This window comes from Piliocolobus tephrosceles, chromosome 21 (assembly GCF_002776525.5).
Source record: "Piliocolobus tephrosceles isolate RC106 chromosome 21, ASM277652v3, whole genome shotgun sequence".
NCBI classification, from domain to species: Eukaryota; Metazoa; Chordata; class Mammalia; order Primates; family Cercopithecidae; genus Piliocolobus; species Piliocolobus tephrosceles.
Genome location: NC_045454.1, coordinates 50,516,196 through 50,529,197, shown reverse-complemented (window position 1 = coordinate 50,529,197; position 13,002 = coordinate 50,516,196). Strand labels below are relative to the sequence as shown.

Sequence of the window (13,002 nt, the reverse complement as noted above, 5' to 3'; positions counted from 1 at the left end):
AGATCGAGACCATCCTGGCCAAGATGGTGAAACCCTGTCTCTACTAAAAATACAAAATTAGCCAGGCGTGGTAGCCTGCGCCTGTAGTCCCAGCTACTCGGGAGGCTGAGGCAGGAGAATCATTTGAACCCGGGAGGCAGAGGTTGCGGTGAGCCAAGATCGTGCCAATGCACTCCAGCCCAGGCGACAAGAGTGAAACTCTGTCTCAAAAAAAAAAAAAAATGTTCACAGTGTGGTGTGGCCTCTGGATCAGGCCCCTCCAGATCCTACAGCTGTCCCTTCATTTGAGAGGCCCTTATTGAGCCATGGGAGCTGGGACCACATTCTCTGTGGGTCCCCAGCATCGTCCAGCACGGGGCAGGGAGGCCACATGCTGATAGATTTCACATGACATTGGCCTTTCGGAGAAAAATGCCTGTTTTGTTTGAGACAGGGTCTCACTCTGTTGCCAGGCTGGAGTGCCGTGGTGCGATCTCAGCTCACTGCAACCTCCGCCTCCCTGGTTCAAGCGATTCTCCTGCCTCAGCCTCCTGAGTAGCTGGGATTATAGGTGCATGTCCACCACGCCCGGGTCATTTTTGTATTTTTAGTAGAGACAGAGTTTCACCACGTTGGCCAGGCTGGTCTTGAATTCCTGACCTTAAGCGATCCCCCCGCCTCGGCCTCCCAAAGTGCTGGGATTACAGGCAGGAGCCACTGCGCCTGACCCATTTTTTTGTTTGTTTGTTTTTGTATTTTTTTTTAGTAAGCAGAATAACAGCCTCAAAAAGCTCCTGTGTCCTGATCTCCAGAATCTGACGAGGCGGCTGTCTGGTAAGGGGATCAAGGTTGCAGATGGAATTCGGCTGCCTTTCATCAGATAGGGAGATCTTCATTTTTGGGGGGCTCAGTGTCCACACAGGGGTCCTTGCAAGGAGGAAGGCAGGCGGCTCAGGGTTAGAGAAGGAGATGTGATGACAGAAACAGAGGTCAGAATGACGTGGCCACGAGCCCACGGATGCAGGCGGCTCTGGAGCCAGAAAAGGCAGAAAGCAGATTCTCCCCTGGGATGTCTGGAGGAAACAGGCCTGCTAACTGATTTTCGACTTTGGGATTCCAGATCTGTTAGATAATAATTTTAAGTTATTTTAAGCCACTAGGTTTGTGGCCATTTGTAACTGCAGTCGTAGGAAACTCATGCAGTTTTTATCCTGCATACCACAGGACTATTGCAGGGTTATTATTATTATTATTATTTGAGGTAGTTTCCCTCTTGTTGCTTAGGCTGGAGCACAGTGGTGCGATCTTGCCTCACTGCAATCTCCGCCTCCTGGATTCAGGCGGTTCTCCTGCCTCAGCCTCCCGAGTAGCTGGAATTACAGGCGGCCGCCACCACACCCGGCAAATTTTCGTATTTTTCGTAAAGATGGGATTTCGCCATGTTGGCTAGGCTGGTCTCGAACTCCTGACCACAGGTGATCCACTTGCCTCGGCCTCCCAAAGTGCTGGGATTACAGATGTGAGCCACCATGCCCGGCCTATTGCAGGATTATTATCTTCCAAATTACACACAAACAAAGCGAGGCACAGAGAGGGGCAGTGATTTGCCCCAGGCCACACAGCAATGGAAGCCAGAGACCTGAGCCTCCAGCTTCCCTTGGCCCCATGAGCAAAAGCTTGCATGTGGGAATTGTGTCTCTGTCTTGCGGAGGAAAACAGGAGGGAAGTTAATATGCAGGGCTCAGGGAATCACCTGGAAAAGATGCCGGCTTGTTGGGGGGATGTGGGAGAGAGAGAGACACCCCAAACACACATCCACGTCCCAAAGATGGGGGTGAGAGACCCACAAGGGTGCAGGCGTGGGCTGGGGCACCCGGAGTGCTGTCCTAGCTCCGTCTGGGAGGGGAAGTCAAGGCAGGCTTGGTCAGAAGCCACCCACACATGAGGCATGAGGATGGCTTGGTCCGGTCCTGGTTTTAGGGGTCCTCTCTTGGGTTTCCAGCCACCAAGGAGACGGGTGTTGCTTTAACTGGGTCTTAGCTGCCTGAGCAGGAAGGGCCTCTTCTGGGGTCTCCCCTGCCCTCCCTGCAGTGCACCCCATAAACGAGACAGGATTCATGGAAAGCTTGGAGGTTGCACCTGGTTTATGTCAGGCACTCAGAGCATTGCACAGGGAATGGGCGGCTCTCCCGGACGGGGACTCTGAGGCCCACAGCACAATAGTTTCACCTGCCTTTGCTGCAGGAGAGAACGGGAAATCAGTCCCCACGGGAGAGTGCCACAGCCTAGAGCACCCCTCACCCTCCAGCTGCCTTGAAACCAGGCATGGAGAGAGGGCCGTCTCACAGTCCCTGACGGGCCTCTGTTCTGCCCCTGAAGGGCAGGGAAATAAAGGAACCTTAGTCCTAGGTTCAAATGGGGGAACCGAGGTCCAGAGAACGACACTGGGCTGTGGCGAGTGGGAGGCTGCTCTTGGCTGGGACTTCTGCATTCTAGTTCCGTCCACCTCCTTCCTGAAAAAGCACAAGCGTCTCCCTGTGCCTTCCTGGGTGGGTGGGGTTTGAGCCTTCACGTTCACTGTGCCTTAGTTTCCCCACCTGTCGCCTCTCTGTGCCTCGGCTTCCCCATCTGTTTCCGCTCTGTGCCTCAATCTCCCCATCTGTCAGTGAGGATTGGCGCAGGCTAAAGCACTTTATTAATCTCACTTCCAAAGCCAAGACTCCCTGGCTTTTCTCGGAGCCCTCAGAGACAGGCAGGGCAGACGTGGGACCCTGTCAGCAGCACCCAGACGCCCCGACAGGCCAATTCCAGGAGGCACAGCGGGGACTCATGTCTTCTTTTTTCCCTGGCCTGAGGCTGGGGAAGGAGTTTCTCAACGGCCCAGCTTTGCCCAGTCTTCTCAGCCCCCACCTGTCCCTAGCTGCGGTGTCAGAGCGGCTTCCCTCCATTCTTTGCCCCTCGCTCGACCCATCTGTAAAATGGGTTTGTTAACAGGATCCACCCAGCTCGCAGGGCTGGCCTCAGCGTGAAAGGAGGGAACACACACAGCGCCTGGAACAGCGCTGGGAACAGCATGGGCACTGCAGAACTGTGGCCTATCACACGTCACTAGTGGCGTGGAATTCTCTCAGGGTTGGCTTCCCCTGGGGACCCCAGCAGCCCCTCATCCCTCAGCCCTGACCCCTGTTGCTCCCATGGGAGTAAGAACAAAATCTGAAGTTTGCTATTAAATCGGTTCCATTTTTATTGGATTTGAACCAAATACAGCAGGATGAGGGGTGGGGGACTGAGGGGTCTCGGTTCATGTTGGGATGGGGTGGGGAGCTCAGGGGGCTGGGAAATCCTAATATACGGATGCTCTGTGAGCCCTAACATGACCGAGAACGCACCCCCTCCTGTCTTTGATAGGCTAAAGGCACTTGGATATCAATTTTGGGGAGGCCTTTGGGGTTGTCATGGTAAGCAGAGTCAGGGAGGTGTGAAGAAAAAAATTGGTTCTGCCCAATTCAGGGGTGGCGGCTGGGGTTACAGGAACTTCACCCCTTACTCATGTCGAGCCCCCTGGGCCATCTGTACACCGTGGTGCTGGCCTGGGCCCTCCCGGCCATAGCTCAGGGAGAACGGGCCGGCGTCGCCTTCCAGTTCCGTCTGAAACCTTTGCTCAAACCCTCCAGGGCTGAGCCGCTTTCTCTCTGACTGATCTCACAGCAGTCTTGAGGGATCCAGGATCCAAATCAAGCCATCAGGCCCATCTGCAGGCCTGGCCTCTGAATACGGGGTAATAGGTTTGACCCTCAGACCCATTTTACAGATGAGGACACTGATGGTCTAGGTGATCTTCAGTCACCAGCTGAGATCATACGGCTGGGCAGGAGCAGAGCTGCGTTTGAGCCCTTCCCACAAAGTCCTGGAGGGTCTGTCCTAACCTCTCGGTTGGCAGCCAAGCCCTTTCTGACTGAGGTTTTGGCCCAATAATGGTTCCTGTCCCTGCCCCCAGCAATGTCCTAACTGTCCTCTGGAGGATGTGGAGGGGGAGGGGCAAGAACTGGCTATGAGGAGGCCAGGTCACAGATGGTCTCTGTCTAGTGTTTGAATCCTTCTGCAAAACCTCAGCTCCTGCTTGTTTACTCCCCATGACAGGGAGCTCACTATCTGCAGAGCAACAGGGCGGTGACTTCGGGGAAGCTTTTCCTTGACCTGAGCTGCAGTCGGCCTGTGACCCCAGCTTTGGTCCTAGATCTGCCCCACCTCTGCAGGTGCAGAGACCAAGGTTCCTCCATCACCTTCTTCCAAGGACCTGGGTCCAGGCCTTCCTGCAGGGTGAAGCCCTTGTTCTGGCCTTGTTCTTGTCACGGCCTCTGCAATGCACGTAGTAGGGACCCCCCCGGGAACCCCCCGTGCTCTTCGGTCTTGTTCCCTACCTGAGCCATGAGTCAGCAGAGCCAGGCATGATGGGGCCACGCTCAGGGCTTGTCTGAGGCTGGCTCAGGGGTCAATGCGTAGCTAGAGGCAAAGGTCCCTCCAGTAGACCCATTTAGAGGGACACTCAGGACCCCAGAAGCCATGGTCCTGGGCCGGGGCCAGGGTGGCTACCTCTCCTTTGTGGGGTAGCCCTCTCTTGCCAACTGTTCTGGGAAGCAAGTGGCAGCAGAGGGAGGTGGAGGGCTGGGGCAAATGGCTCCTCCTTGTGGACAGCCCTGCTGGGCTGTGGGGAAGGTGGAGGACAGGGCGTGGGGGCCCCTGACTGTAACCACTGAGTGTGCTGGGTCCTCAGCAGACCTGAGCCCGGGCCCTGAGGTCGGCTGGGAGATGCTCAGCTGAGCAGGCGCTGGGGTGGGCTGTGTGTCCCAGGTGTGAGCTGTGTCTCAGTTGTGAGTTGTGCCTGTCCCAGGTGTGAACTGAGCATGTCCCGGGTGTGAGCTGTGCGCTCAGGGGGGGAGAGCAGCGTGTTCTGGGTGTGAGCTGAGTGTGTCCTGGGTGTGAGCTATGTGTTCTGGGTGTGAGCTGCGCCTGTCCCAGGTGTGAACTGTGTCTCAGGTGTGAGCTGAGCATGTCCCAGGTGTGAGCTGTGTGTTCCAGTGTGAACTGAGTGTGTCCCAGGTGTGAGCTGTGTGTTCTGGGTATGAGCTGTACCTGTCTCAGATGTGAGCTGTGTCTCAGGTGTAAGCTGTGTTCCAGGTGTGAGCTGTATGTCCCAGGCATGAGCTGTGCCTGTCCCGGGTGTGAACTGTGTTCCGGGTGTGAGCTGTGCCTGTTCCAGGTGTGAACTGTGTCTCAGGTGTGAGCTGAGCATGTCCCAGGTGTGAGCTGTGTGTTCCAGTGTGAACTGAGTGTGTCCTGGGTGTGAGCTGTGTCCCGGGTGTGAGCTGTGTTCAAGGTGTGAGCTATGTGTCCCGGGTGTAAGCTGTGCCTGTCCTGGGTGTGAGCTGTATCCCGGGTGTGAGCTGTGTCCTGGGTGTGACCTGTGTCCCGGGTGTGAGCTGTGTCCTGGATGTGAGCCGTGCCTGTCCTGGGTGTGAGCTGTGTCCTGGTGTGAGCTGTGTTCCAGGTGTGAGCTATGTGTTTGGGCGTGAGCTGTGCCTGTCCCGGGTGTGAGCTGTGTCCCAGGTGTGAGCTGTGTGTCCTGGATGTGAGCTGTGCCTGTCCCGGGTGTGAGTTGTGTCCTGGGTGTGAACTGTGTCCCGGGTGTGAACTGTGCCTGTCCCGAGTGTGAGCTTGTCCCGGGTGTGAGCTGTGTGTCCTGGATGTGAGCTGTGCCTGTCCTGGGTGTGAGCTGTGTCCCAGGTGTGAGCTGTGTGTCCTGGGTGTGAGCTGTGCCTGTCCCAGGTGTGAGCTGTGTCCCGGGTGTGAGCTGTGTCTCGAGTGTGAGCTGTGCCTGTCCCGGGTGAGAACTTTGCTCTCACGAGAGCCCTGCCTGCCCCTGTGGTCAGCTCTGGCGCCCCGGGTCTGGTTTTAGTGTCGGCTGGGTGTGAGGTGTGTTTCATCTGTGTGGTTGGGTTCCAGGTGTCAGTGTGTCTCTGGGTGTGAGGTGCAGGAGGCCCAGGTGTGAGCAATGCAGACTTTCTGTGCACCCTCCCTTTGGGGCTGTAGGGCCCTTTGTGGGTCTTGGGTGTCCACCGTCTCCCTGGTGTGATCTGTGTGTAAAAGGCTGGGGGAGCGGAAGCCCAGGGCTTGGGGGCAGCAGTCTTGTGCCTCCTGGGTGTGAATTGCGGGCCCTGAGGATCTTGGGGTCTCTCAGCACCCCCAGTCATTCCAGGTTGGTAGATGGGAGCCCATCGCCCCACCCTTGCAGCCCGCACCCCCACCCCCAACTCAGCCACCAGAGCAGGGACAGGAAGACGGGTTGAAACCTTTAGAAAACGCTTGAGAAACTGCAAAAAGACGCATGCTGATGAAAAACAGTCCTGCGGTTGGGCGTCTACAAAAAAAGGGGAAGTTTTGCCAGGAGAGCCGCCGTGCAGCCGCCCCCGCCCCCTCCGGAAAATGCATAGGTGGACACGCGAGCGGCCGGCCCGCGAGGGGTGGGAGGGGAGGGCCCGCCCCTGGGGACCCCTCAGATCATCTTCATGTTGAACTTGCGCGCGCCCCCCTGGCCCGCCGCGGCGGCCGGCCCATCCACCTTGCGGAAGGAGTACTCCACCGAGAAGTTGTTCTTGTGCTGCCCGCGGCCGCGGCTCCACACGAACAGCAGCACGAAGCAGAAGAGGACCACGCCCAGGAAGGTGATGCAGCCCATGGCGGTGGACACCAGGATGGTGGTGAGGTCCAGCGGCGCGCGCAGGGCCGCCAGCGTCTCGTTGTGGGCCTCGCCCGGGGTCCGGTTGGTGGCCGGCTCGGGGCGCACGGTCAGCGTGGCGAAGTACGTGTCGTTGCCGCCCGCGTTGCTGGCCACGCACGTGTAGGTGCCGCTGTCCTGCGGCCGCGCGTCCTGGATCTCCAGCGTCCCCCCGGGGAGCACGCGCGCCCGGCCCGCGCTGGTGGCAGTCACTGGCCGGTGCTGGGGGGTCACCCAGGCCACCGTGGGCGCCGGCTCGCCCTCGGCGCGGCAGAGGAAGCGGACGTCTTCGCCCGCGGTGGCCGTGACGCGCTGCAGCCGCCGCTCCCGGATCTTGGGTTTGCGACACACGAAGTACTCGAACAGCACGGAGTCCGGCAGGTTTCGCAGCGCGTCGCCGCGCACCTCGGCCGGGGTGGCGCAGGCCGGCAGCCGCCCGTCGAAGTTGAGGGTCTTGCGACGCTGCACGATCCACAGCAGGCGACAGTCGCAGGCCAGCGGGTTCCCGTCCACGCGCAGCGTCTCCAGCGTGTTCACAGAGTGGAAGGTGCTCTCCTCCAACGTGGAGAGCAGGTTGTTGGAGAGATTGAGCAGGCGGATCTGGCGCAGGCCCAGGAAGGCCTGAGGCTCCACCACGGCCAGCAGGGCCCCGGCCAGGTGCAGCTCGCGCAGGCGGACCAGGTCCCGGAACGACCCCCGCGGCACCGTGCTGATGGGGTTGTGCGACAGATTGAGGCAGGTGAGGTGCGCCTGGTGCCGCAGCGCGGCGGCCGGCACGGCAGTGATGTTGGTGTGGGTGACTGACAGCGACGTGAGGTTCAGGCCCCGCAGGCTGCCTGCGGCCACCTCCTCCAGCAGCGGCCAGTTGTCAATCTCCAGGTGCAGCAGCCCGGGCAGCCTGCGGAAGTTCTGGTCCTCCAGGGCGGCGATGGCCAGGTGGCGCAGCCGCAGGGCGCCCAGGCCGCGCAGGTGGCCCAGCGACTCCCCGGACAGAGCCGTGAGGTTGCAGCGCTCCAGGGTCAGCTCCTCCAGGGCCAGCAGCCCCGCGAAGGCGCGGCGCGAGATGAACACCAGGTCGTTGTCGCCCACCTCCAGCCGGCGCAGGCTGTGCAGGTCCTGGAAGGTGTAGTCCAGTAGGATGACCAGCTTGTTCTCGCTCAGGTCCAGCAACGTGAGGTTGTCCAGGCGCGTGAAGACCCCGGGCGGGATGAGCTTCAGCTGGTTGCCACGGAGACGCAGGACGCGCAGGCGCGGCAGGTTGGCGAAGGCGCCGGGCTCCACGTGCGCGATGGCGTTCTCGCTCAGGTCCAGCTCCTCCAGCGCCGGCAGCGCGGTCAGGTCGCCCGGGTTCAGGCAGCGGATGCGGTTGCGGCTGAGCTCCAGCAGGCGCGTCTCGGCCGGGATGCCTTCGGGCACGGCGGTCAGGCGGCGGCGCGTGCAGGCCACGGCGCGGGTCTGCGCGGTGCACTCGCAGCGGGCCGGGCAGCCTCCAGCCGGGGGCGGTGCCGCAGGCAGCAGGAGCAGGGGCAGGCTCAGGACGCACAGCCAGCAGGTCATGGTGCGGAGCGTGGGCCTAGGGCCGCGCCACCATCCTCCTGCGCACCTGCGGGCGGGCGGGGAGCGGGCAGCGTTAGCAGCGTTAGCAGCGTTAGCACCGTTAGCACCGTTAGCACCGGGTCCCCCTCCGCGGCGCTTCCGCACCCAGCTCACCCCTAACCCGCCCCAGCACAGCGGCTGGCGCCTGTAATCCCAGCATTTTGGGAGGCTGAGATGGAATAATTGCTTGAATTCAACAGTTCGAGACCAGCCTGTGCAACATAGCAAGACTCCCATCTCTACAAAAAAATAAAAGATGAGCCGCATGTGGTGGTGTGGGCCTGTGGTCCCAGCTACTCAGGAGGCTGAGGCAGGAGGATCACCCTGGGCCCAGGAGGTGGAGGCTGCAGTGAGCTATGCTGGTGCCACTGCACTCCAGTCTGGGCAACACAGTGAGATCCCTGTCTCTACAAAATAATAATAATAATAATAATAATAATAATAATAATAATAATAATAATAATAAGCTGGTTTGCAAGTAATTGTGAAATATTAAGAAGTTTACCCAGGCATGGTAGCCTGCACCTGTGGTCCCAGCTACTCAGGAGGCTGAGCCAGGAGGATTCCTAGAGCCCAGGGGGTCAAGGCCACAGTGAGTTGTGATTGTGCCACTGCGCTCCAGCCTGGGAGACAGAGGGACAGAGGAAGACCCCCCCAAAAAAAGCAGTATTGATCTACCGTGTGGCTGCAATTCCAATCTCCTGGAGTTTTGTTCTGTTTTTGCTTGTTTTTTTGAGATGGAGTCTCGCTCTGTCGTCCAGGCTGGAGTGCAGTGGCTTGATCTCGGCTCACTGAAACCTCCACCTCCCGGGTTCAAGAGATTCTCCTGCCTCAGCCTCCCGTGTAGCTGGGATTACAGGCGCCGGCCACGACACCTGGATAATTTTTGTGTTTTTAGTAGAGATGGGGTTTCACCATATTGGCCAGGTTGGTCTCAAACTCCTGACCTCAGGTGATCCACCCGCCTTGGCCTCCCAAAGTGCTGGGATGACAGGTGTGAGCCACCGTGCCCGCCCGCTCCTGGGTGTCTTTACACAAGAGAATGGAACACACCGTGCACGGAAAACCTGGGGACATTCACAGCCGCATCTGTAACCGCCAAACAGTGGGAAAGGCTGAAGTGTGCACCAAGGAATGGATGGGTCAGCACAGTGCAGCCGGCCACACACGAACACGACTCAGCCATCAAAGGGAGCCAGGCTCTGACCCAGGCCACAGTGGGGATGCACCTTGAGGATGCTATGCTCAGTGAGAGATGTGACAAAAGGCCACACCGTGTGATCCTCTTACTCTTTTTCTCTTTCTTTTTCTCTTTCTTTCTCTTTCTTTTTCTCTTTCTTTCTCTTTCTTTTTCTTTCTCTTTCTCTTTTTCTTTCTTTCTCTTTTTCTCTTTCTTTCTCTTTTTCTCTCTCTTTCTTTTTCTTTCTCTTTCTTTCTCTTTTTCTTTCTTTCTCTTTCTTTCTCTTTCTTTTCTTCTCTCTCTCTTTCCTTCCTTCCTTCCCTCCCTCCCTCTCTCTCTCTTTCTTTCTTTCGAGATGGAGTCTTGCTCTGTCGCTCAGGCTGGAGTGCAGTGGCCACGATCTTGGCTCACTGCAAACTCCGCCTCCTGGGTTCGCGCCATTCTCCTGCCTCAGCCTCCCAAGTACCTGGGACTACAGGCGCCTGCCACCACGCCCAGCTAATTTTCATATTTTTAGTAGAGACTGGGTTTCGCGGTGTTGGCCAGGCTGGTCTTGAACTCCTGACCTTAAGTGATCCACCTGCCTTGACCTCCCAAAGTGTGGGGATTACAGGCTTGAACCATTGCGCCCGTCTGTGTGATCTCATTTCTGTGAAATATCCAGGACAGGCCCATCCACAGACAGGGAGATGACATTTGATCTCAGAACCTGTTGTGGGTGGAACTGTGTTCCTGCAAAAGATATGTTCAAGGCCAGGTGCGGTGGCTCACACCTGTAATCCCAGCACTTTGGGAGGCCGAGGTGGTGGATCACCTGAGGTCAGGAGTTCGAGACCAGCCTGGGCAACATGGGGAAACCCTGTCTCAACTAAAAATACAAAAATTAGCTGGGCATGATGGTGTGCCTCTATAGTCCTAACTGGGGGGGTCTGGGGTGGGAGGATCACTTGATCCCAGGAGTTGAGGCTTCAGTGAGCCGTGATCGTGCCACTGCACTCAAGCCCCTGGGCAACAGATTGAGACTGTCTCAAGGAGGGGGGAAAAAAAAGGTATGTTCAAGTCCTACCCTCCGTGCCCACTGTGCACAAGACCTCATTTGGAATCAGGGTCTTTACAGGTGCACTCAAGTTTAGATGAGACTGTGGTGGGTTACAGTGAGCCTTTTCCAACGACTCCTGGCCTTACAACAACAGGGAGACTGGGACACACACCTGGCGCCTTACAGGGGAAATACAGCCATGTGAAGACGGAGGCAGAGGCTAGGGTGACACAGCCACAAGCCAGGGATTGCTGAGAGCCCCGGGAAGCTGGGAGAGGCAGGAAGAACGCTCGCCGGGAGCTTCCAGAGGACCCCCAGCCCTGCGGACACCTTGATTTTGAACTTCTGCCTCCAGAGCTGGGAGAGTGTATGTTTTGGTTGTTTTAAGCTCCCTGGGTTTGCGGCGCCTTGTTCTGGCAGGAAACAGGCCGACTCTAAAGTTGAACAGAACAGAGCCCGTGGTTTTCTGGAGGAAGGGTGTGTGGGCTGGGGGAACAGCCAGTGTACAGGCCCTGAGGTGTGGCGGGCATCTGGAGAAGCTAAGGGAGAGGGTGGAGCGGGGCGGGGAGCTGGGCCTCTGGGTGGGGGGCAGATGGCATGGAGCCGTGGTGGCCCAGAGGTACCAATGCTCCGTGGGTCTCGGTGGCTGTGCCTCCTGGGCTCTTCCCGTCTCTCCTGGGAGCCTGCTGCACCCCTACCAACTCTTCTTGGCTGCAGCCCAGATTCTGGGGGCTGGGGTGGCAGGTGGGGGTGGGGTTGGAGGGAGCGAGAGGACGGAGCTGGAGCTACCAGACGGCACTGCCCAGCCTCTTCTGCTTGGCTGCTTTGCCCGCCAGCCAGCCGGCTATTTTTGGCATCTTAGCAGCTGAGCCCCGCTAGGCATCCCCCCAGGCCCCTTGGCCCAAACCAGGCCGTGTCTCTCCTCATGGTTCCCATTGGCCGTCGATCCTCATCTGCTAAATATCTGCGAAGGCAGCTGCTGCCTTCCCAGCGCCTTTCAAGAATTTAAGCTGAGAGCGCGCAGACGCAGAGCCCCAGGAGACGCTTAATGTCAGAGATGAATGGTACCTGTGTGAGGACAGTTTGTATCTTGCAGCTGTAATTCATTAAGATGAGGTCACGCAGGAGTAGGGGGAGCCCTAATTCAATATCTGGCGTCTTTATAAAAAGGAAATTTGGACACAGAGACACAGGCAAAGGCCAAGTCACCACACAGGCAGAGACCGGGGTGATTCATCCACAAGTCAAGTGACACCAGGGATGGCCAGCTACCACTGGAAGCTGGAAGAGTCAGAAAGGGTCTCCCCGAAAGCCCCCAAAGGAAGCTGGACCTGCCTGGGCTTCGACTTCCAGACTCCAGAACTGTGAGAGAAGAAGCTCCTCTTGCCAGGCGCGGTGGCTCACGCCCGTCATCCCGGAACTTCGGGAGACTGAGGCGGGCGGATCACTTGAGGCCAGGAGTTCGAGAGCAGCCTGACCAACATGGAGAAACCCTGCCTCTACTAAAAAATACAAAAATTAGCCGGGCATGGTGATGGGCACCTGTAATCCCAGCTCCTTGGGAGGCTGAAGGAGGAGAATCGCTTGAACCCGGGAGGCGGAGGTTGCGGTGAGCCAAGATCGCGCCACTGCACTCCAGCCTGGGCGACAAGAGGGGAAACTCCGTCTGAATAAATAAATACATAAAGTGAAACGCCAAACTGAATTCTGGATTTAGGTGGACACGGACACTTATGTGCAGATGCCAAAACTGGGTGTTCACAGGCCGCATGGAACAGCAGGGAGCGTGGCAGGAAGGAAGGTGTCACAGGCAAGAATGAGGTCCCACCGAGAGAAAAGCGAGGGGCCTCTGGTTTCCAGGAGGCCTTGGTCCTCCTGCCCCTGGCTTGGGAATGTAGGGAACTTGAGGGAGGGAGGGAGCGAGAGAGGGGGCATGGCCCCCCCCCCCCCCCCCCCGAATCGTCTTTAATCCCCACCCGGACATTTTACAGGGAAGGCAACCCTTCCCTCCCCGCAAGCTCCCTCCTAGCGCTGTTTTTCTGGGTCATTCTTTCCTGAGCTGCTGCCCCGCCGAGAGCACACTCAGGGGCTGTGTTGCAGGAGGGGACGAGAGCGCTAGGGCAGGGATGGCACTTTTATCTGTCCCCCACCCTGTACCTCCCCCCTTACTGTCCACTCCACAGTGTTTATAAAACTACTGGTGAAAACCTGCCCACGGGCTGGGCGCGGTGGCTCACACCTGTAATCCCAGCCCACAGGTCGGGTGCAGTGGCTCACGCCTGTCATCCCAGCACTTCAGGAGGCTGAGGCAGGGGGATCACTGGAGCCCAGGAGATCCCAGGATGCAGTGAGCCGAGATCGCACTGCTGCACTCTAGATTGGGCAACAGAGCGAGATCCTGTCTTTGTTTTTTTTTTTTTTTTTTTTTTTTGG

At 58.1% G+C, this 13,002-nt stretch overlaps 1 protein-coding gene across 1 annotated transcript; it reads right to left on the bottom strand.

Annotated features, from left to right (window-relative positions):
* Positions 1-4,928: 4,928 nt before the first annotated feature.
* On the bottom strand, positions 4,929-8,512 carry LINGO3 (leucine rich repeat and Ig domain containing 3). Its single transcript, XM_023183586.3, has one exon. It carries the CDS (start codon positions 8,309-8,311, stop codon positions 6,533-6,535), a length of 1,779 nt encoding a protein of 592 aa, XP_023039354.1. The 5' UTR covers positions 8,312-8,512; the 3' UTR covers positions 4,929-6,532.
* Between the last annotated feature and the right edge of the window lie 4,490 nt (positions 8,513-13,002).

Bases quoted from the DNA above. Each gene is read 5' to 3' on its own strand.
- LINGO3 (XM_023183586.3), bottom strand. From the start codon at position 8,311: ATGACCTGCTGGCTGTGCGTCCTGAGCCTGCCCCTGCTCCTGCTGCCT.